Source organism: Mytilus trossulus, chromosome 8 (assembly GCF_036588685.1).
Source record: "Mytilus trossulus isolate FHL-02 chromosome 8, PNRI_Mtr1.1.1.hap1, whole genome shotgun sequence".
Taxonomy (NCBI): domain Eukaryota; kingdom Metazoa; phylum Mollusca; class Bivalvia; order Mytilida; family Mytilidae; genus Mytilus; species Mytilus trossulus.
Window position 1 is genome coordinate 17723644 of NC_086380.1, and position 26171 is coordinate 17749814.

Sequence of the window (26171 nt, forward strand, 5' to 3'; positions counted from 1 at the left end):
AAGAAATAAATATGAGTATAATTACCTCTTCTCAAGGCATTCTGTGCATCTCTGGTCATAGCATCTGCTTCATCTAGGATAACAATCTTAAAACCAGATCTGAAAATATACCAATTCATAAGATAATGGGGAAATACATTTATTATTTGGGTATCGCATTTCATGGGAAATATCTTGTGTTCATGAGGTGTTTAATGGGCTGAACATTCCGTCTCAATTTTGAATACAAAATCATTGAGTACTTATGTTTTGGTTACAGGTAACAACTGAATCAACAAAAACTGGTACCTTACAACATCAATATTCTAACAGTAACCCTATAATTTAAGGAACAAATTTCATTAAATCATGTAAATTAGACCCCCAGTTCAACAACTAGAGGCACCAAAGCATATATAATTCTCTTCTAGCTTATATGTATAAAACTGAAATACATTAGAACAAGTGTTTCAAGTGGTCATCATGGTGGAGAAATTCCTACATAACTCTAACGGAAATACTATCAAAGCAACCCTTTTATTAATATTTGGTTCATTAGCAGAGCTATAAACATCTATGTTCAATTCCTCTAAATGCTTCATTCTTACCAACAGTTTGTTTTGTGTTTGGGATTATTTATCCACACACAATTTTTCTTTTTTGATTAATCTTTTCATACTTGCATATTATTTAAGCATTTATACAAACAATCTTCAATGTAGTAATCATTATAATGGAAACAGAAATTTAAGATATTGAGCTTAAACTTTTTTCAAAGTTTTAATTGATTAAAAATTGGGTAACTATCAAATGAAATATTTAATCTAATTAAGTTCACATATATATAATATATGACAGGAAAAAAATTGTTCTGGAACAATGCCATTCTAAAATTTTCTTTTAAAACAAAAAATCCAATTTCACCTGAATATTTGTTGTTATGCTATTAATTCCATATGAGATAGTTCTTATTACATTTTAATGGTAAAAACTAGACAAAAGCTGACATGCAACTTCCAAGAAATTACAGTCACAGCTGACAGGACTGTTGATGTGAAACAGATAATAAGGTAAATAATTTATAATTAAAAGAAAATCTCTAAACTGTGTGATTATTTGTAAGCAGTTTAATTGTTGATTAAATCAAATGCAGATTTCAATTTAAAATCTCTAATATTTTAATCTAATATGTGACTAATTTGATAGCTCATGAGCACACTACCCTAAATTTCATCTTTAATATAATTTTTTTTAAAAGAACAATTTAATAATAGTAAACAAATGCATTCTACGTCATATTAAATAGATCTACAATAAAAATTATCAGAAAAAAAATCAAATTAAAGTCTGTGATCAAGCCAATTGTATAGCTTAAGTCGGACATTTATTCTGATCACATGTTCAGTATTTTTTCTTTATACTAACTCCTGTGATTTATTTCAAGACGGCCATCAAAACATGGGATAAACTTTTAAATTATGTGTACAACCCCTGGCTTGACTATGGGTCTTGACTATGGGTCAACCCAAGTTGTGTCTCTAATGTTATAAAACATAGAGATCATATCTGAGAAACAGAAGGAAAACAAAACAAAACATCTTTGAATATTACATATCTGCTCAAAAGAGGAATGGTTTGTAAAAGAGCTGTATTTACAAAGTACAACTTCAAACAGAGCTATGTCTTGCTTTTTGAAATTCTAATAGTTAGATGAAAATGTTGAAATTGAAATAACAGCATAAGATAATTTGTTGTCACAGAATTATGTCTCACCTTTTTGTAATTTTGATCATGCAAATGTTGAAATTGAAATAACAACATAAGATAATTTGTTGTCACAGAATTATGTCTCACCTTTTTGTAATTTTGATCATGCAAATGTTGAAATTGAAATAACAACATAAGATAATTTGTTGTCACAGAATTATGTCTCACCTTTTTGTAATTTTGATAATGCAAATGTTGAAATTAAAATAGCAATATATAAACATATATGTAAGTTACGCAAATATTCAAAGTCAATGAATCCTGACTGAAGGTACATGGCTGAACGATCTCCATGGAAATGAGATGTCCCAATGCTAATACAACTTCTTTCACTTTAAACAAACTTATCTTGTAAACTATATAAAAAGTTCAAAGTCAATGAACCATGATGGGGTGAAAGGGCTAAATAATCTCCATGGAAACCAGGGATCAAATTTAAGCTTTTTGTGTACTGGCCAGCCGGACAAGTGGACTGAAAAGTCTACTGGTTCGGCTCCAAATCTACTGGTCCTGCAAAAATGACATTAATTTGACAAACACTAATATAAAATACATTTCCTATCTAGGGTTGTCACTGCAAATTTTTCACATATTGTACAGTTCATTAAATTCCAATCTACTATATAATGCAACCATTCACAATCTTTTCCCATGATTTTTGGTATTTGCATTTCCTTTGGTCAATTTTGTATACTTTATTGCGATCTTCCTTTTGATTTTCAGGTATCTTAATTTTTTTGTCCGGCGGTTTAACTCCTTCCAAAAAATTCCTCATGTTATATTTTTGTGAAAGACGCTAACCCGAGATATTAATTAACTTGATCAACTGTAATACCCCCCCCCCCCCCCCTAGTACCGTGTAATTGATTTCACAGGTAAATTGTTTTGTAAACAAAGGGAGATTGCGATGCAATCAGTGATTTTTATCAACAAATTTCTACTGGTCCGTCGGACCACCAGCTGACAAAATCTAGCACTAATTTCGACCCCTGATGGAAACGATACTTGCAAATGCCAATATAGTTGCATACCAAATATTATTGACTTACAGTATCAGTTCATCTTTAAATTATCTTATCAAAAATTAATACATGCAAACTAAACAAAAGATAAACCTTGACTGAGGGGGCAGGGCAAAATAATCTCTATGGAAATGAGATGAACTAATGCTTATACAATTGCATACAAACTATCATTGCCCTATTGAGACCTAATCACAAACTTGTACATTATTGACGCATATACCGCTTCCATCATCACTGACGCCAGAAACAGCAAACTAAAGTCTTACTTTTTGAATTCGTCAAAACGAGACAAAAATGTAAACTATGCAAAACATTTAAAGTTAATTAACCATGACTGAAGTTGCAGAGTGAAATAACATCCATAATGAGAAATGCCAATCCTTATACAGCTGCATACAATTGACTTTAAATTAGAAGTTTATCTTAGTGATCTGTTCACAAACTTTTAACATGTAAACTATGCAAAATATGCAAGGTCAATAGACCATTACTGAACGAAGCCAAATTTTTACATGGAGTTGTGATTTACCAATTTTAATACAATAGCATATAAAATATCATTTGACCTACTTCTAAAAGTTCCCCTGAAACTGATCTTATAACATGTAAACTAAGCAAAAATTAAAAATCAATAACAAAAACTGAAAGACAGGCTGAAAAAATTACCATTAAAATAAGATGAGCTAGTTCTAATACATCTTTTTTACTGGTAAACTTTCCAACTAAGAGAGGAACAAGAATGTGTCTCCAGTACACGGATGCCCAATCCGCACTATTATTTTCTTTCTTCAGTCATTTGTCAGTGGACTGTGAAAATGGGAGAAAATCTCTAATTTGACATTTAAATTAGAAAGATCATATCATAGGGAACATGTGTACTATTAGTTTCAAGTTTATTGGACTTCAACTTCATCAAAAAATACCTCAACCTAAAAAATTAACCAAAACTTTATCCCGAAGCGGTACTAACAGACAAATGAACAGACACATAGATCAGAAAACATAATGCCCATAAATGGGGCATAATAACTAGAGGCTCTAAAGAGCCTGTGTCGCTCACCTTGGTCTATGTGCATATTTTATAACAAAGGACACAAATGGATTCATGATAAAATTGTATTTTGGTGATGGTGATGTGTTTGAAGTTCTTACTTTACAGACAATTTTGCTTCTTACAATTATATCTATAATGAACTTTGCCCATTAGAAACAGAGAACTATATTTGGTAAAAATTTACAAAAATTTACCAAATTAATGAAAATTGTTAAAAATTTACTATAAAGGGCAATAACTCCTTAAGGGGTCAATTGACCATTTAGGTCATGTTGACTTATTTGTAGATCTTACTTTGTTGAACATTATTGCTGTTTACAGTTTATCGCTATCTATAATAGTATTCAAGATAACCAAAAACGTCAAAATTTCTTTAAAAATTACCAATTGGAGGGCAGCAACCCAACAACCAGTTGTCCAATTCATCTGAAAATTTCAGGGCAGATAGACCTTGACCTGATAAACATTTTTATCCCATGTCAGATTTCCTCAAAATGCTTTGGTTTTTGAGTTATAAGCCAAAAACTGCATTTTACCCCTATGTTCTATTTTTAGCCGTGGCCCCATCTTGGTTGAATGGCCAGGTCATCACACATTTTTCAAACTAGATACCCCAAAGATGATTGTGGCCAAGTTTGGATTAATTTGGATCAGTAGTTTCAGAGGAGAAGATTTTTGCAAAAGATAACATTAATTTACGAAAAATGGTTAAAAATTGACTATAAAGGGCAATAACTCCTAAACGGGTCAACTGACCATTTTGGTCATGTTGACTTATTTGTAAATCTTACTTTGCTGAACATTATTGCTGTTTACAGTTTATCTTTATCTATAATAATATTCAAGATAATAACCAAAAACAGCAAAATTTCCTCAAAATTACCAATTCAGGGACAGCAACCCAACAACCAATTGACGGATTCATCTGAAAATTTCAGGGCAATAGATCTTGACCTGATAAACATTTTTATCCCTGTCAGATTTCCTCAAAATGCTTTGGTTTTTGAGTTATAAGCTAAAAACTGCATTTTTACCCCTATGTTCTATTTTTAGCAGTGGCGGCCATCTTGGTTGGTTGACCAGGTCAGGCCACACATTTTTTAAACTAGATACCCAAAAGATGATTGTGGCTAAGTTTGTAATAATTTGGATCAGTAGTTTCAGAGGCGAAGATTTTTGTAAAAGATAACTTTAATTTACGAAAAATGGTTAAAAATTGACTATAAAGGGCAATAACTCCTAAACGGGTTAACTGACCATTATTGCTGTTTACAGTTTATCTCTATCTATAATAATATTCAAGATAATAACCAAAAACAGCAAAATTTCCTCAAAATTACCAATTCAGGGGCAGCAACCCAACAACTAATTGACCAATTCATCTGAAAATTACAGGGCAGATAGATCTTGACCTGATAAACATTTTTATCCAATGTCAGATTTGCTCTAAATGCTTTGGTTTTTGAGTTATAAGCCAAAAACTGCATTTTCCCCTATGTTCTATTTTTAGCCGTGGCGGCCATCTTGGTTGGTTGACCGAGTCACGCCACACATTTTTTAAATTAGAAACCCCAATGATGATTGTGGCTAAGTTTGGTTTGATTTGGCCCAGTAGTTTCAGAGGAGAAGATTTTTGTAAAAGCTAACCCTTTGGGCCAGGTGAGCTAAAAATGGGGCATAAAAAGAACTGATAGAAAACTCAAAATATTTTGACTCATAACAAAACTTTTTTCAAATTAGATAACATAAATTGTAGAGTGCCTTGCTCAGGAGGTTTGAAACACCAAATGAAATCATTTTAGCACCATTTTCCAATGAGAAAGTACCATAGAACCAAATGTTTCGTCTTGTTTTTTTCTTTTGATAGTGAAACTTCAACTTATATGTATGATACATCCCATACATCTACTATTTCCTGGCATTAAACCTATATAAACTTCTACATTTCAGAATCTGTGAAAATATGTCCTTCCTAATGGATGTCAAGCTCATATGCATGTTATCCTGCATAATTTGTGTGGTTAACACAGAATTAACTAAGGAACTAAAGAAACAGATAGTGGAAGGCCTTGCCAAGGGATCAGATATCGTCCATGACCTTACCAAATACCGAGATGACCAAGTTTTCAATACCATTCATAAGATGTCCAACTTTTTGGGACATGTTAATGGATTTGTGTCCTTCCTAAAAAATTATGATCCAAAAACCGACAAGGATGATTTAACTAGAATGAAGACAACTTTTGTAAGTGCCAGTGAGAAACTAAAAGAAATAAGAGGACCAAGAAAGATGGGACCATTTCTTCGAAAAGTTTTCTTTGAAATACGTACAACAGAATTCAGCTTTAACTTATTGAATAATTTTCTCAACAAGATTGAACGCCTGTCCTGCACAAATAAGACAGATTGCTATAACAAATTACAAGAAACAGTTGACCTCTTTAAGTATGATTTAGATGTAAAGGAACATCTAGATGCATTAATGGAAACCAGCCTAGCAAAAAGATTCTACTCGAAAACTTCCATCTCTACAGGATTGGACCAATCTGTTTGTGAGTTCAGTAAAATAATGGATACCATGAAAAAAATCCTGATATCTGCATTCAAAGCTGAACAAATTATCATGTTCTATGAGAAAATTACCAATGAGAAATTTAATTCTATCCAAGAAATAAATCATTGGAATGCGCTTGTTTATAAATTACGGGAAAAGACCTATGATGTCATTAGGGCCTGCCATGATGCAGAATCATGCAAGGATGCTTGTGGGAGTGGAAAGTGTGTTGAATGGCCAAAGATAAACCTAAAGACATGTTCTTGCCCAGCATACACAGAAGGACAAAAGTGTCAGATTCAGAACCATATAGATACCATAGAAAAAATATTTCAAACTGTTTCTGTTGCATCAAGGATTCCAAAACTTGCTGATACTGTGTACAGTATAACAAATTTTGCCCTATCACCGACAAAATGCATTCATGAAACTTTTGAAAATGTAAATAATTTTATTGTCAAGACAACAAACAGAAACCATAAATCAGTTCTACATCAAGAAGACCTTGGTATCTACTATTCAAGTTTTCTAAAACTTCAATATTACACTTATAAATTAAAAGGTTATGCCCGTTGCAATGGATCAACACCTTTTGATAATAAAGCTATTACTCAGATAAAAATGTTTGCACAAAAGTTTCCAGAGATTCTTTATAATACACATAAACTAATAGCTGGAACTGAAGCTTCTTCAATAGTTTTTCAAGAACCAATTCTAGAAAAATTTATACTCAGAAACTTTGACAAATATCAGGGATGCAGTAGTGCATACAAAAAACTTGTGGATTCATTCTGGCAGGGAATTCAAATAATGCAACTAAGAGGCTATCTGTCATGGCTACAAACTCTGAACTATCTATCAAAACCAACAAGTCAGGTTTTGAAGATGTACAGTGAAAGATTACAATCACAACTGACTATAATGAACAATATAACATGCTTCCCCGAGGTTAGTCTCACACCAATCACCAATTGCAATGATGGATATTACATTACACAGAACATACCACTATCAGCTATATGTAAGTCTGGATATTACAGAGTTGGACTGCCAGAGTTTAACTGTCAACAGACATTACCTAAGTGTACATTTTGTAACTGCAATAAAATAGGATCCACATCTACTGCATGCAATAATGAATCTGGAATATGTAGCTGTAAAAAAGGATATTATGGAACCAAATGTGATAGTAAAGATTGTGTTTGGTCCATCTGGAATGGGTGGGCAACATGTAACAAACCATGTAACTATGGCTCTCAAAAAAGGTTTAGATCAATTATTGTTCATCCATTTGGAAAAGGACAATGCCTTGGAAATTCCTCTGAAAGTCGACGCTGCATCTTTAAATGTTGTGAGAAATATTATTCTCCACACGGGAACGGATGTTGCCGACGAGTGTATTATGGTTGGAGATGTGATTGAGATAGTTTTATTAATTCAATTGATGATTTTTTCCTTCTATATAAAGATTTTAATAATATATATAATTATAACAAGAGTGCACACGCTGAAATGTCTCTCCTTCTTTACAATCATTGATATTCTGTAGATAGTCCTAAATAAAAAGCTTTATTACAACTGTCACATAAACTTAACATTATCCAAGAAAACTAAACATTGACCTATAAACCATATAAAAATAAGGTCAAGGTCAGATGGACAATGCCAGGCAGACATGTACAGCTAACAATTCTTCCATACAACAAATATAGTTGACCTATTGTTTATAGATTATGAAAAACAGACCAAAACACAAAAACTTAACACTGAGCAACATGAGCAATGAACCGTGAAAAGGAGGTCATGGTCAAATAAAACGTGCACAACTGACAATAAGATCATGAAATATTTCCATACACCAAATATAGTTGACATATTGCATATAAAATAAGAAAAAAAGACCAAAACTCAAAAACTTTACTTTGACTATTGAACCATGAAAATGAGGTTAAGGTCAGATGACACCTGCCAGCTAGACATGTACACTTTACAATCATTCCATAACCCAAATATAGTAGACCTATTGCATACAGTATAAGAACTAGAGAGGCTGTGTCGCTCACCTTGGTATATGTGAATATTAAACAAAGGAAGCAGATGGATTCATGACAAAATTGTGTTTTGTTGATGGTGATGTGTTTTTAAATCTTACTTTACTAAACAGTCTTGCTGCTTACATTTTTATCTCTATCTATAATGAACTTGGCCCAGTAGTATCAGTGGAAATGTTAATAAAAATTTACAAATTTTATGAAATTTTTTAAAAATTGACTATAAAGGACAATAACTCCTTAGGGGGTCAATTGACCATTTCAGTCAAGTTAACTTATTTGTAAATCTTACTTTGCTGAACATTATTGCTGTTTATAGTTTATCTTTATCTATAATAATATTCAAGATAATAACCAAAAACAGAAAAATTTCCTTAAAATTACTGATTCACGGGCAGCAACCCAACAACGGGTTGTCAGATTCATCAGAAAATTACAGGGCAGATAGATATTGATCTGATAAGCAATTTAACCACAGTAAGATTTGCTCTAAATGCTATGGTTTTTGAGTTATAAGTCAAAAACTGCATTTTCCCCCTATGTTCTATTTTTAGCATTGGTGGCCATCTTGGTTGGTTGACCGGGTCACCCCACACATTTTTTAAACTAAATACCTCAAAGATGATTGTTGCCAAGTTTGGATTAATTTGGCCCAGTAGTTTCAGAGGAGAAGATTTTTGTAAAGATAACTAAGATTTACGAAAAATGGTTAAAAATTGACTATAAAGGGCAATAACTCCTTAAGGGGTCAACTGACCATTTCGGTCATGTTGACTTATTTGTTAATCTTACTTTGCTGAACATTAATGCTGTTTACAGTTTATCTCTTTCTATAATAATATTCAAGATAATAACAAAAAACAGCAAAATTTCCTTAAAATTACCAATTCAGGGGCAGCAACCCAACAACGGGTTGTCCGATTCATCTGAAAATTTCAGGGCAGATAGATCTTGACCTGATAAACAATCATACCCCAATGTCAGATTTGCTCTAAATGCTTTGGTTTTTGAGTTATAAGCCAAAAACTGCATTTTACCCCTATGTTCTACTTTTAGCCGTGGCGGCAATCTTGGTTGGTTGTCCGGGTCACGCCACACATTTTTAAAACTAGATACCCAAATGATGATTGTGGCCAAGTTTGGTTTAATTTGGCCAAACAGTTTCAGAGGAGAAGATTTTTGTAAAAGCTAACGATGACGGACCACGACAACGACAGACGCCAAGTGATGGGGAAAATCTCACTTGGCCCTTTGGGCCAGGTGAGCTAAAAACAGACCAAAACACAAAAACTTAACTAAAACCACTGAACCATGAAAATGAGGTCAAGGTCAGATGATACCTGCCAGTTGGACATGTACACCTTACAATCATTCCATACAACAAATATAGTAGACCTATTGCATAAAGTTTGAGAAAAACAGACCAAAACACAAAAACTTAACTTTAACCATTGAACCATGAAAATGAGGTCAAGGTCAGGTGACACCTGCCAGTTGGACATGTACACCTTAGAGTCCTTCCATACACCAAATATACTAGCCCTATTGCTTATAGTATCTGAGATATGGACTTGACCACCAAAACTTAACCTTGTTCACTGATCCATGAAATTAGGTCGAGGGCAAATGAAAACTGTCTGACGGGCATGAGGACCTTGTAAGGTACGCACATACCAAATATAGTTATCCTATTACTTATAATAAGAGAGAATTCAACATTACAAAAATTCTGAACTTTTTATTCAAGTGATCACTGAACCATGAAAATGAGGTCAAGGACCGCCGCCGGATCACTATCCCTATGTCGAGCTTTCTGCAACAAAAGTTGCAGGCTTGACAAAAATGAGATATCTTATTAAACTGGTACTTTTCTACATTGGTTAGAGGTATAGGGGGAGGGTTGAGATCTCACAAACATGTTTAACCCCGCCGCATTTTTGCGCCTGTCCCAAGTCAGGAGCCTCTAGCCTTTGTTAGTCTAATTTTAGTTTCTTGTGTACAATTTGAAATTAGTATGGCGTTCATTATCACTGGACTAGTATATATTTGTTTAGGGGCCAGCTGAAGGACCCCTCCGGGTGAGGAAATTTCTCGCTACATTGAAGACCTGTTGGTGACCTTCTGCTATTGTTTTTTATTTGGTCGGGTTGTTGTCTCTTTGACACATTCCCCATTTCCATTCTCAATTTTATAAAGATATCCTTTAAAATATATAAGATATCTTTTAAAGTATTTGTTTAAAAGATATCTTTGCAAAGATAAAAGATATCTTTAAAAGTATATAAGATACCTTTATTACTTAAAATTAAATAAGATATCTTATAAACCTTATACATAATCTTATTTACTTTAAAAGATATCTTGAAATTGATTAAATATAAAAACGGCTTGCCATATGCAAGTGCCTCTGAAAGTCCAACCTGCTACTTAAAATGTTGTAAGAGTTATATTAAACGAGGGAGCCAATGTTGCATACATATGAATGGACAATACATATGTGATATAAGATAAAAATACATCAATTATTAAAATCTGAATAATTTAGAATGTGTTGTTATTATTATTAAGAGATAACTATATTGTATTTAAAGCTTTAAGGACATCCATAAGTAGTTTTACTGTTGCAAATTTAGTTTACCTGGCGAAGCGGAGGGGAGACAGGTAAACTGGTATTTGCGACAGTAAAACTACCGATGGACGTCCGCAAAGCTTCAAATACAATACAGTTATCTCTATTCTAATGCAAAATAAATTCATAATTTAATTTCAATCATTATTTTAGTGTAAACTCTTCATTAAAGAAAATTCCGCGAAAAGATGTTATCTTCTTTAGTCCCTACACTAGGTGACGTCATAGGTATGCTTCCGGCGTCAAACATAAACACAGGGCGTTTTCTGGCTTCTGTGCCACTTCAAAATGTAATAAAATTTGATAAAAAGAAGATTTTTAGGCGCAACAAGTGGGTGTTTTGTTTATTATTGTAGAAATAACATGTCAATACATTCCGAAATTCAAAATGTCGGCTTCCTTAGTTACAGACAAGGAGATAGAGAATTTTACGCTTGCTGTCATCCAATCAGAACAATTGTTAAAAAATAATTGCATTACAATTATTATTATCTTGGTTGTCTCTAATTGTTTTGTAATTTGTTCCATTTTAGATATCATAACAATCTTAACTCAAAATACTGAAGTATCCTTATTGAAAAAGTCATTCCATTGAATCACAAGAGTGCACGCGCTAAAATGTATTGCCTTCTTTACTGATCATTGATATTATGTTGATAGACCTAAATAAAAAGCTTTATTACAACTGTCACATAAACTCAACATCAACCAAGAAAACAAAACATTGATCAATGAACCATGAAAATGAGGTCAAGGTCAGATGAACCATGCCAGACAGACATGTACAGCTAACAATTCTTCAATACAACAAATATAGTTGACCTATTGCTTATAGCCTTATAAATTAAGAAAAACAGACCAAAACACAATCACTTAACACTTAGCAATGGACCGTGACAATGAGGTCATGGTCAAATAAAACATGCTTAACAGACATATAGATCATAAAATATTTCCATACACCAAATATAGTTGACCTAATGCATAAACCCAGAGTCTCGCCTACTTTTGCTGTAACTCCCAGGCTCAACAAAAATAAGGAAAACAATCAATACTACTTATACTATCTTTTGATTGTAAGATGCTTCTGTCCAAGTTTGGTATACATTTCAGGATAGTTTATGAATCGAATAAATGTTTTAAAAACTTAAAGTGCAGACTGTATTTTATGTTAACTGGATTTATTTTTTTACAAAATTTACTTCTGGATACTATCTTATGATCATAAACAAGCTTCTGTCCAAGTTTGGTACAAACCCATGACAGTTAAAGAAAGTTATTAAAATTTTAAAAACTTTAACCACAGAGTGAATGTAATGTTTCCCCGCAGAAAAAACTAAGTCCATTTATAAGCAAAAAACAGAAAAAAAGGAATTTTATTTTTGCAAAATTTACTTCTGGATACTATCTTATGATCATAAACAAGCTTCTGTCCAAGTTTGGTACAAACCCATGATAGTTAAAGAAAGTTATTAAAATTTTAAAAACTTTAACCACAGAGTGAATGTAATGTTTCCCCGCAGAAAAAACTAAGTCTATTTATAAGCAAAAAACAGAAAATTAGAATTTTATTTTTGCAAACTTTACTTCTGGATACTATCTTATGATCATAAACAAGCTTCTGTCCAAGTTTGGTAGAAATCCAGTATAGTTTAAGAAAGATATTCAAATTTTAAAAACTTTAACCACAGAGTGAATGTTATGTTTCCCCGCAGAAAAACTAAGTCCATTTATAAGTAAAAAACAGAAAAAATGGAATTTTATTTTTGAAAAATTTACTTCTGGATACTATCTTATGATCATAAACAAGCTTCTGTCCAAGTTTGGTAGAAATCCAGTATAGTTTAAGAAAGTTATTATATTTTCAAAAACTTTAACCACAGAGTGAATATTTGTGGACGCCGCCGACGACGCCGACGGAATGTAGGATCGCTTAGTCTCGCTTTTTCGACTAAAGTCGAAGGCTCGACAAAAATAGACCAAAACTCAAAAACTTAACTTTGACAACTAAACCATGAAAATGAGGTCAAGGTCAGATGACACCTGTCAGCTAGACATGTACACCTTACAATCATTCCATACACCAAATATAGTAGACCTATTGCATATAGTATAAGAAAAACATAACTAGAACCACTGAACCATGAAAATGAGGTCAAGGTCAGATGACACCTGCCAGTTGGACATGTACACCTTACAGTCCTTCCATTCCCGAATATACTAGACCTATTGCTTCTAGTATCTGTGATATGGACTTGACCATCAAAACTTAACCTTGTTCACTAATCCATGAAATGTGGTCAAGGTCAAGTGAAAACTGTCTGACGGACATGGGGACCTTGTAAGGTACACATACCAAATATAGTTATCCAATTACTTATAATAAGAGAGAATTTTACATTACAAAAAATCTTAACTTTTTTTTCAAGTGGTCACTGAACCATGAAAATGAGGTCAAGGACATTTGACATGTGACTGACGGAAACTTCGTAACATGAGGCATCTATATACAAAGTATGAAGCATCCAGCATTGCAGGCTCAACAAAAACAATGATTTAAGTTGATTCAACTACTATTCTAGACAAAGAAAGATAACTCCAATTGAACAGACAACAGTCGAAGGCCACCAATAGGTCTTCAATGTAGCATGAAACTCCTGCACCTGGAGGCGTTCTTCAGCTGTCCCCTTAAAAAATATGTATTCTAGTTCAGTGATAATGGACGTCATACTAAACTCTGAAATTATACACAAGAAACTAAAATTAACAAGAGTGCACACGCTGAAATGTCTCGCCTTCTTTACTAATCATTGATATTATGTTCAAGGATCCGGAAATTTTTTCACCTAATTTCAGTCATTTTCATACAACTTAAAAGTTGATGGCCCTTTACAATCAAAGAGCAGAATGCTCTGAGGGATACGATTGCCAAAGTTTTCATTGACACATGTATAGCAGTTCTGCCAAATTTTCATTAAGCAAATGCATGAGATTTGTCCAAAATTGAAAAGATCAAAGAGGAAAAAAATAGATCCAAGGATACTGCTGCAAAAAAAGCATGAACATGCATGAGTCTCAAGCATTTTTGGCCGGTAACCCTGGTACAGCTGGATAGTATTATTTTCAAAACTAATTCAACTGCACATGCAAAATGTAATAATCTGAATAGTCACTCAACTTTAAGAATAGCCAATCCCGGTTACAAGTGTATAAGCCATGTACTCATTGTGTTTTATTGAATTAAGGTTATCCCGTACCATTGTAAACTCGTACCACTAAAAAAAAACTTGTACCAATGCAAACTTGTACCAACTTATTTAAATGCATTTAAATGGTGTTAAATGATGAACATACATGATATACGTTACTTTCACTCAATACCTCTTAAGTCTGTAAAATGTACATAATTTGAAAGTACAATGACCAATTTGTAGCTAATGTTCCTTGTCTATTGAATAGAAAATACTGTGGCAGATGTAGATAAATTAAAGTATTAACAGTTTCACCCGAAGAAAATTTTTCATGAAGAATTTAATCTCAGCAGTTAGTCAAAATGATTGCCAAAATTATTTTTACGGTCTAAAAATAACAATGAAAGGTAACTGATTCCTGTAAAGGGGTCCTCCTTTTTTCCCGCCAAAAAAGCAGCTTTTAACAATTGTAAACATAGCATTCAGTTTGTGATCATGGATTACATTCCCGTAGCCAGGGGGGTTCAGGGGGTTCGGACGAACCCCCCCTTGAAAACAAATAAGCACTGTTAAAGTCAATGTTATGTTCGAATTGTGACTGTTAAAGTCGAGTTTGTGAGTCCAACGAACCCCCCTTTGGAAATTCCTGGCTACGGGCCTGGATTACAGCTTTAATTAACTTAAATTGGATGTATATATATATATTCAATTTAAGGTACAGTTAAAGCAATGTTTTAACTTTCTTTTGGATTAAGTACTACACTGGTGGATCCAGAACTTTTCCTAAGTGGGGCCCGCTCCAGTCATGCTTCAATGATTCCCTTTATAATCAACCAAATTTTTCCCACGAAAAAGGGGGAGGGCCCTGGATCCGCCTATGTTCTAGTTTGAAAGATCAGTTAAAACAATAATGCTTAAAAACATTCTTTATTTTTGTCTAAGTTTTCATTAAAATCCTGTATAAAATGCAAGTAATTCAACTTTATTTTTATTAAGTTTACAAATAAAAACCCATAACAAATCATATTTTTTTAATATATTTTTCTGAATGGTACGACTTCCCAGTGGTACAAGTTAACTTTTTTTGGTACTAGTTGCCGTGGTACGAGTTAACTTGATTCCGTATCTTATTACCGTAATTCTAGGAGGAACCCTAAACTTGGCCCCTGTTGTGTTCACTTATCACACACTGACCTTCAGTGCGAAGCTATTTATATATAGAACGGCAGACCAGTTTAGGAGGAACCCCATTTCTTACTCTTTAAATATTGAAGTTCCTTTGGGTCAGAGGGCATGACTCCTTTCCATACACACTCCTCTGTTTAAATTGAGATCGTACTTAATATAATACGACGTTTATCTGCATTAACGAGTTAATTTTTCTTGACGAATACTTCCAGAAGGGAGACAACTCAAAACGATAATATGGAAGACCCCATTTCGGCTGAAGGGGTGTTATAAGTTATTTTTACGATGAAGCATTTATTTTAATTTAAATTATGCATATGATTTAAATTTGTGCAACAAAATTAACCCTCAATAGCAGACAGACATAGAAAGAATCCCATGAGTTTCAAATTAACCAATGAAGCGGGGAATCACTCAATCTGATACCCCTTGAAATCAGGAAAACTATACGCATGCGGGGTCTCACTAATTAGCGACAAGAAGCGTCAAGAAGCGACAAGAAGAATAAATTTAGTGACAAAAAGCGACAAGAAGCTATCTAGCGACAAGAAAACTTTTTTTTTTATCAAATACATCAAAATAATTTTTTAGTATTATATTGATGGATGAAGAAATTAACAAGAATGTGTCTAAAGTACACGGATGCCCCACTCCACTCGCACTATCCTTTTGCATGTCCTATGGACCGTGAAATTGGGTAATAATCTAATTTGGCACTAAAATTAGAAAGATTATACTATAGGAAACATATGTACTAAATTTGAAGTTGATTGGACTTCAATTTCATCAAAAACTACCTTGACCAAAAACTTTAACCTGAAACTTCCACTTTCATTTTCTATGTTCAGTCTGGGAACAGTATATCTAATTTTAATATATATGTTCCTGGTTCAGTGGACCGTTAAATTGAAGTCAAAAGTCTAATTTGGCTTTAAAATTAGATGGATCATATCATAAGCAACAAGTGTACTAAGTTTAAAGTTGATTGAACTTCAGTTTCATCAAAAACTACCTTGACCAAAAACTTTAACCTGAATGAACGGACGCACAGACAAACGGAGCCACAGACCAGAAAACATAATGCCCCTCTACTATTGTTGGTGAGGCATAAAAATTTGCGAGGAAGGGATTGTGTAGTTTTTATTATCATATTGATAGATGACGAAATTGAAAAGGAATTGTAAACGCTATAAAATGAAAATGAAAACAAAGATTTGTCACCTTCCCTTTGAAGGATTTATTAAAACAAAAACATGAAATATTATTTCCTTCTAACTGTACAATTAATTTTTCCTGATAGGACCAACATTAGCTGTGGCTTCATTCTAAGGTTATGAACAATTTAGAGCATCAAATGAGATTAATGAGGCACGTGTCCCTTGTTTTATTGCTACAATAACATCCAACAAACACTTTCAACAATTACACGCACCAGAATATACAATTATTGTAAATAGTGAACACATGTTGCAAACTCAAGATTGTCATCAATTTCCTTTAATCTTCAATCAATATGCATAAACATGATAAATATCGTTAAATGAAACAATACACTAAACAAAATGATAAAAATATTCACATTTTAATTATGTTTTCCTCTTGTTTGATTTCAGTTCTTAATTTGTATTTCACAATTTGTGTATGTATTTTCTGGACAATTATGCACAAATTCATTTTGCAAGTTTATTATATATTGCACAAAAATAGTTTTAAAAACAAATTATAAGACAAAATATATTATTGTTCTAAAACACAAGTAAAAGTGTAATAATACCATAAAACAACAGGGTAGACGTAATACTTCCTCTGATATCTATTAAAATATCATGTAAATAAATGTAGCAACTGAATTAGATTTACAAGTTTCTTTTTTTTCTATCAATATTAACATAGTTTCTTGTTGCTAACATATTATTCTTCTTGTCGCTTCTTGTCTCTAATTAATGAGACCGCACATGCGCACTGTTACATAAACAAACGGCGACTTCCGATTTGGAACAAGAACGTTCATTAATTGATATTATGAATGGTTCTCCATTTCTTTATGAGAGTATAGGATCAAATATCAGTTTCATAACGGTAAAATATAGAAATACTCCACTTCAGTTCTTATGACAGAAATAGAATTATCGATCGGAATTCAGAGAACTCTCGCAAGTTATCAAAATTTGGGAATTCCCTCTGACATGTTTCTAAATTTATAAAAACACTAAATATAAATACTGTTTAATTCTGATTTTCCGTATTGTTAAAAACACGCATATAAGTCAAGGAAAATATCACATATGAAGATTATGAGTAAAACATTACAGGAAAGGTGTTTATGTTCAATTGTTTTGCTTGTTTTTACCTTTTAAAGCAAGACAATCATAAGAATCTGAGATGTTGCTGAATGTTAAGAATAAAACGAATGACGTGAGGGAGTGTATCATAGGGTCAACGGTAAAAGTCTACAGATTGCTTGACAGCAATCGTATCCCAAAAAATGATTGTCAAAATCACATTACTACATGAGACTCATTATGAGTATGCTCATACTCGATTGTCATGTTCGTAGCATCAACAAACTTGTTTCACTGTTGCATCGCATTTACTTCATGATTTGTTCTACCATTTTCCAAAAATCGTTTGTGAGCAATTAAGAGAAGGCAACAGTTTAAAAATAAAATGATTTTAATGACTCAAAACGATAATATTCTCAGTTATCGCTTACGTTTGTTTCGATTCTGAAGTCAAAATTCAATCCGGATTTACTGAGACAATACTAAAACGAACAATTCCGGGCTCATTTCCGGGATTAGTTTCACAGGAAATCATCGGCTTTTTAATATTTTACCTTTAATAGTGTAAGAATATTAATTTAAATAGTTGCACTAGCTTTATTTAGGATGAAATTATTTTAAATTAACGATTAATTGTCTAAATCTGTGGAAGAGAATTTCAAGCATGCGTATTACATAGTAAACAAAGCACGTGTGTTAGATTTTGAAAGTCGATCTCAACGAAATGACCAAATTATTACTGTTGAAAAATAAAATTTGACCTAAATCCCAATTAAAAGTTTAGGACATGACTGGCAAATATGACTGTTTCCGGACCCTTGATTATGTTGATAGTTCTAAGTATAAGCTTTATTTAAAACTGTCACATGAACTTAACATTAACCAAGATAACTAAAAAAAGACCAATGAACACTGAAAATGAGGTCAAGGTCAAATAAACCATGCCAAGCAGACATGTACATCTAACAATGCTTCCATACAACAAATATAGTTGACCTATTACTTACATGACTTATAGTTTAAGAAAAATAGACCAAAGCACAAAAACTTAACACTGAGCAATGAACCGTGAAATTGAAGTCAAGGTCAAATTAAACCTGCACGACTGACATATAGATCATAAAATATTTCCATACACCAAATATAGTTGAGGTATGGCATATAGTATTAGATAAAATTAAGGGCTGCACTTAAGCGCATGATAAGCCCGTTGCTCTTTTAACGAAAGTGTTAGTTATTGTCCCAAAATTGGAAACTCCCCCCCTTTTTAAGCATAAAAATTCATAACACGGAAATGTAAAATCTGAAATTTATAAAAATTGAAAGGGAGCTTACATCAATAGATATAACAATTCACCAAAGTTTAATGGACATTGGTGAAAGCCTTTAAGAGTTATTGTCCGAAGTATTAAAAATCCCCCTTTTTGTCGAGCCTTCAACTTTAGTCGAAAAAGCGAGACTAAGCGATCCTACATTCCGTCGTCGTCGGCGGCGTCAACAAATATTCACTCTGTGGTTAAAGTTTTTGAAATTTTAATAACTTTCTTAAACTATACTGGATTTCTACCAAACTTGGACAGAAGCTTCTTTATGGTCATAAGATAGTATCCAGAAGTAAATTTTGTAAATTTTACTTATAAATGGACTTAGTTTTTCTGCGGGGAAACATTACATTCACTCTGTGGTTAAAGTTTTTAAAATTTTAATAACTTTCTTAAACTATCCTGGGTTTTTACCAAACCTGGACAGAAGCTTGTTTATGATCATAAGATAGTATCCAGAAGTAAATTTTGTAAAAAAATAAATCCATTTTTTCCATATTTTATTTTTAAATGGACATAGTTTTTCTGCGGGGAAACATTTCATTCACTCTGTGGTTAAAGTTTTTAAAATTTTAATAACTTTCTTAAACTATCCTGGATTTGTACCAAACTTGGACAGAAGCTTGTTTATGATCATAAGATAGTATCCAGAAGTAAATTTTGTAAAAAAATAAATCCATTTTTTCCATATTTTACTTTTAAATGGACATAGTTTTTCTGTGGGGAAACATTTCATTCACTCTGTGGTTAAAGTTTTTAAAATTTTAATAACTTTCTTAAACTATCCTGGGTTTGTACCAAACTTGGACAGAAGCTTGATAATGATCATAAAATAGTATCCAGAAGTAAATTTTGTTAAATAATAAATCCATTTTTTTCCGTATTTTACTTTTAAATGGACTTAGATTTTTTCTTCCAGTTAATAAAATTGAGAATGGAAATGGGGAATGTATCAAAGAGACAACAACCCGACCATAGAAAAAACAACAGTGGAAGGTCACCAACAGGTCTTCAATGTATTGAGAAATCCCCGCACCCGGAGGTGTCCTTTAGCAGGCCCCTAAAGAAATATATACTAGTCCAGTGATAATGAACGCCATACTAATTTCCAAATAGTACACAAGAAACTAAAATTAAAATAATACAAGACTAACAAAGACCAGAGGCTCCTGACTTGGGACAGGCGCAAAAATGTGGCAGGGTGAACCATACATACATGTACAGTCTGCAGTTGTTATTAAAACATTTATTAGATTCATAAACTATCCTGGATTTTAACCAAACTTGGACAGAAGCTTCTTACAATCAGAAGATTGTATCAAAAGGAATATTTTTATTGAGTTTTTTCCTCATTTTGGTTGAGCCCGCGATTTACAGCAAAAGTAGGCGAGACACTGGGTTCCGCAGAACCCTTACAAATTTTTTTTATGAATAAAGCCCCATAAATCCAAAACTTAAAATCTGAAATTTATAAAAATTGAAAGGGAGCTTACATCAACAGATATAAACAATTCACCAAAGTTTCATGGAAATTGGTGAAAGCCTTTTTGAGTTATTGTCCGAAGTGTTGAAAATCCCCCCTTTTTTATAAATAAAGCCCCATAAATTCAAAACTTAAAATCTGAATTTAAAAAAAAACGAAAAAGAGCTTACATCAATAAATATAAACATTTCCCTAAAGTTTCATGGAAATTGGTGAAAGTGTTTTTGAGTTATTGTCCGAAGTGTTGAAAATCCCCCCTTTTTTTATGAATAAAGCCCCATAAATCCAAAACTTAAAATCTGAAATTAAAAAAAGAACAAAAAGGAGCCTATGTCAATAGATATAAACAATTCACTTTAGTTTCATGGAAATTGGTGAAAGCGTTTTTGAGTTATTGTCCGGAGTGTGAACGACAGACGGACGGACAACGGTATACCATAATACGTCCCGTCTAAAAGACGACGGGCGTATAAAAACCAAAACTCAAAAACTTAACTTTGACCACTCAACCATGAAAATGAGGTCAAGGTCAGATGACATCTGCAAGCAAGATATGTTCACCTTACAATCATTCCATACAACAAATATAGTAGATCTATTGCATAAAGTTTGAGAAAAACAGACCAAAACACAAAACTTTAACCATAACCACTGAACCATGAAAATGAGGTCAAGGTCAGGTGACACCTGCCAGTTGGACATGTACACCTTACAGTCCTTCCATACACCTAATATACTAGCCCCATTGTTTATAGTATCTGAGATATGGACTTGACCACCAAAACTTAACCTTGTTCACTGATCCATGAAATGAGGTCAAAGTCAAGTGAAAACTGTCTGACGGGCATAAGGACCTTGCAAGGTACGCACATACCAAATATAATTATCCTATTACTATAATAAGAGACAATTCAACATTACAAAAAATCTGAACTTTTTTTTCAAGTGGTCACTGAACCATGAAAATGAGGTCAAGGACATTTGACATGTGACTGATGGAAACTTCGTAACATGAAGCATCTATATACAAAGAATGAAACATCCAGGTCTTCCACCTTCTAAAGTTTAAAGCTTTTAAAAAGTTAGCTAACGCCACCGCCGGATCACTATCCCTATGTTGAGCTTTCTGCAACAAAAGTTGCAGGCTCAACAAAAAGCATACAAGACTAACATAGACCAGAGGCTCCTGACTTGGGACAGGTAAAAAATTGCGGATGGGTTAAACATGTTTATGAGATCTCAACCCTCCCCTATACCTGTAGCCAATGTAGAAAAGTAAAAGCATGCATAACAATACGCAAATTAAAATTCAGTTCAAAAGAAGTCTGATTCCGATGTCAGAAAATGTAACAAAAGAAAATAAACAAAATGATAAACTGTTATCACAGAGATATGTCTTGCCTTTTTGTAATTTTGATAATGCAAATGTTGAAATTAAAATAGCAATACTTTAATATGTAAGTTATGCAAATATTCAAAGTCGATGAACAATGACTGGTACATGGCTAAACAGTCGGAAACCAGGTTGAAATAGAACAAAAGAATCAAAGCTCTTTGTTAGAGAAGGCGATAAATGTGTACTGTATTGTTTACTATAGTGACAAAATTTTTAAAAGTTAATAGAAACAAACAAAATTGCAAATTTCTTCTCAATTACGAGGTGTTTTATTTTAAAAACACCATTTGCAGAAGTTTTCAATTTATCTAGTAGATAGTTAACCAGAACAATTAGATATCAAGTCGACGACATGGGTATCTTTCAAGTTGGATGAAGAAAATGCATAACCTCCGATTTTTTGAAAAAATTACCACGGACGGAAAACATATCAATCTATTAGTTCAGTAATTTTCGTGTCTGCCCTTCCATTATGTGACTGAAGAAAAATTTCCAAAAAATGGGTAACAATTGTATCGAAAAGAGAAAACCGAGTTCACCTTTTTATGTTTGGGCGTGTTTGAGTTGAGTATTTTGTCTTGATATCGTACAAAGTAAGAATATTTCATACATCGTCTCGCTTCAGATTCTATCATTTTTATATATTAAAGTTACAGGTTGACTTGATAACACAAAAAAATCACAGTACTAAAAGATGAAATATATGGGTCAAGTGAAATACCTATCTAATGAGTCACAAAAACAGAGAAGGTGTGTAAAATAGCTATTTTTTGACTGAAAGTACTTGACGACAGTCTTTCAAGTTGGATGATGAAAATGCATATCTTCGAAAAATTCTAATTTTTTGTGTGAGTTAACTAGAGTTTATAGTCTTCATACACTAAAAAAATCTAGTCTGCCCTTCCAAAAAATATTTAATTAGATTTTTTTTAATGTTTATGAATTTTCGAAAATTCCACCTGACATTGACCTACCACTAGTGGTTCACCATGAACTAGACCTAATCACAAACTAATACATTGTTGACGCCGTCCCTGACGCCGGAAACAGCATACCTTTGTCTCGCTTTTTAAGTCCGTCAAGGCGAGACAATAATAATACATAAATAACAGCAGACTACTAGCAGTTACTGACATGCAAGCTCCGGAGCTCAATTAAACTGATAGAAAAGTTATGTCTTCATCATATGAATATCAGGCGCAATTCCTCCCTATAGGGGTTTAGTATCATACTATCATAAAATAAATGAGAAGAACAAAACCTGTGTCATGGCATTTAATCTAAATAAACTTGTACATTTCAGAATCTGTGGAAAGATGTCCTTCATAATCGATATCAAACTTGTTTGCATGGTATCCTGTATGATTTGTATGGTTAACTCAGAATTGACTATGTACGGCCTACGAGATAAGGCATATGACATTATTGGTCTATGCTACACTGTAGACAAATGTCAACGCCAATGTGGTCAGGGTCAATGTGTCAAATGGCAGGATATAGAAAGACCCACATGTATATGTCCACCATACAAAGAAGGAGGGGAATGTCAGATCAGTAATCAAATACACTTAATTCAAGAAATACAAAAAGTTGTATCTTTTTCTTCAAAGATCCTGCAACTCCAAAATACTGCAAATGAAATAAAACAGTTTGCCCTAACACCAACCCATTGCATCCATAAAACTTTTGAAAATGTCAATAATGTTATTCTTAGGATGATACAACAACAACCAAATCTGCTATACATCAAGAAGAGCTTGGTATTTATTATTCAACATTTCTCCGATTACAATATTTGACTTACAAAATGAAAAGCTACGTCAACTGCAAGAATTCAAGATCCTTAAACAATACTGCTATCACTCAAATCAGAATGTATACAAGGAGATTACCGGAGATACTGTACAACATAAATAAATTCATAACAGGCAACACAGATTATTCCCTATTCAAAGAAGAACCAATCTTGGTAAAATTCATTGATCGAAATTTCAACAGTGTTGAAGGATGCAGTAATAAATACAAACATTTAATTGATTCTTTCTGGCAGAGGGTTCAACTTTTACAACTTAGAGGATACCTAATGTGGTTGCAAGTATCTAACTTATTATCAACATCAACAGATCATGTCTTAATGCTATACACAGATAGAGTCCAATCACAACTAACAACAATGAACAAACTAACATGCTCACCTGAGGTTAAGTTTTCCCAAAACATACACTGTGGTGGTGGATATTACGTGACGCCAAAGGTTATGCTAACAACTGATTGCAAGCCTGGTTATCATCGAGTTGGAAAGTCTGAGGTTCAGTGCTTGCAATCACTGCCAATATGTACACCTTGTAACTGCTTCAAGGAGGGAACACTTTCAATTAAATGTCAAGATTCCACTGGAAAATGTGATTGTAAACAAACATATTACGGTACCAAATGTAAAAGCCGTGATTGTGTTTGGGGAAGCTGGACTGGATGGTCATTGTGCAACAAATCGTGTAATTATGGCGGCTCACAGACAAGAACAAGAACCTTTGCTATTCAGCCTCTTAGAGGTGGAAAAAAATGCCAAGGGTTAGAAAAAGAAAAACGTCCATGTTTCAAGGGATGTTGCAGTAGTCAGTTTCACTGTTCTAATAAAAAGAAATGCATTTCAAGCTCCCAGAAATGTAACTATATAAATAATTGTGGTGATAACCAAGATGAAAACAGCTGCTCAGAACACTGCTTTAGCAAAACTACAGGGTCAACTTCAGATGGTGGAAAAGGAAACGCATTATATCTTGATAGGCAAAGTGTCAGCTGTGGTTCTTCAGGGTATGCTATGAAACAGTTCCGTATAATCAGTAGCAAAACCCATATCAGCTACCAAATTACATGTTGTAAAATGTTGCAAAAAGTCTGCACTACTCAAACCCATCATAATGGATATACAGATGAAGATAAAGGAAATATGCATTATCTAGACCGACAGCTTGTAATTTGTCCTAAAGCTGGATTTCTTAGTCATTTCCACCTAAATCGAGGAGGAGGAGGATATTACAGATATACATATACATGCTGTCAGTCTTATTCATCGTACCAAACAAGGATGTCATGCTACCGTTCAAGTACAAGAGGCAACTCAGATGGCAATAGGAATTTCATATATCTAGACAGACATAATGTGGAATGTAGAAATAGATATTTCCTCAACAGTTTTCAACTAAAACGACCAACACAAACCACAATAAACTATAGTTTTACATGCTGTCGTATTCAACCATGATTATTGAGAAATAAACAAAACAGACCATGTACTACATGAACTATATATATTTAAAAAAAAACAAAAAAACTTTGACCTTTTAAATTTGTGATAAAGATTTGGAGACTTCCTTTAAAGAGACTTTGTTTGTTAACGTATTTGTATGATAATGTTCAATTTGAAGATAAATAAACTAGAGGCTCTAAAGAGCCTGTGTCGCTCACCTTGGTCTATGTGAATATTAAACAAAGGAAGCAGATTGAAAATTGACTACAAAGTTCAATAACTCCTACAGGGGTCAATTGACCATTTCGTTCATGTTGACTTATTTGTAGATCTTACTTTGCTGAAAATTATTGCTGTTTATAGTTTACCTATATCTATAATAATATTCAATATAATAACCAAAAACAGCAAAATGTCCTTAAAATTACCAATTCAGGGGCCGCAACCCAAAAACAGGTTGTCCAATTCATCTGAAAATTTCAAGGCAGATAGATCTTGACCTGATTAACAATTTTACTTCATGTCAGATTTTCTCTAAATTATTTGGTTTTTGAGTTATAAGCCAAAAACTGCATTTTACCCCTATGTTCTATTTTTAGCCGTGGCGGCCATCTTGGTTTGATGGCCAGGTCACCGGACACATTTTTTAAACAAGAAACCCCAAAGATGATTGTGGCCAAGTTTGGATCAATTTGGCACAGCAGTTTCAGAGAAGAAGATTTTAGTAAAAGATATATAAAATTTACGAAAAATGGTTAAAAATTGACTTTAAAGGGCAATAACTCCTAAAGAGGACAACTGACCATTTTGGTCATGTTGACTTATTTGTAATCTGACCTTGCTGAACATTATTGCTGTTTACAGTTTACCTATATCTATTATAATATTCAAAATAATAACCAAAAAAACAGCAAAATTTCCTTAAAATTAACAATTCAGGGGCCGCAACCCAAAAACAGGTTGTCCAATTCATCTGAAAATTTCAGGGCAGATAGATCTT

At 33.1% G+C, this 26171-nt stretch overlaps 2 protein-coding genes across 3 annotated transcripts in view; one reads left to right on the plus strand and one right to left on the minus strand.

Annotated features, from left to right (window-relative positions):
* The window catches only part of LOC134680639 (replication factor C subunit 5-like), a 43624-nt gene that overhangs the window by 8728 nt on the left and 8725 nt on the right, over positions 1-26171 (minus strand). For both annotated transcript variants that reach the window (XM_063539766.1, XM_063539765.1), the window contains exon 5: positions 26-99. In XM_063539766.1, coding sequence (XP_063395836.1) covers positions 26-99 — 74 coding nt within the window. The remainder of the gene's footprint in view (positions 1-25; positions 100-26171) is intronic.
* LOC134681467 (uncharacterized) lies at positions 1023-7801 on the plus strand. The gene is made up of 2 exons (XM_063541104.1): positions 1023-1049; positions 5776-7801. Exon 2 carries the CDS (start codon positions 5789-5791, stop codon positions 7799-7801), a length of 2013 nt encoding a protein of 670 aa, XP_063397174.1. The 5' UTR covers positions 1023-1049; positions 5776-5788.

Bases quoted from the DNA above. Each gene is read 5' to 3' on its own strand.
- LOC134681467 (XM_063541104.1), top strand. From the start codon at position 5,789: ATGTCCTTCCTAATGGATGTCAAGCTCATATGCATGTTATCCTGCATA.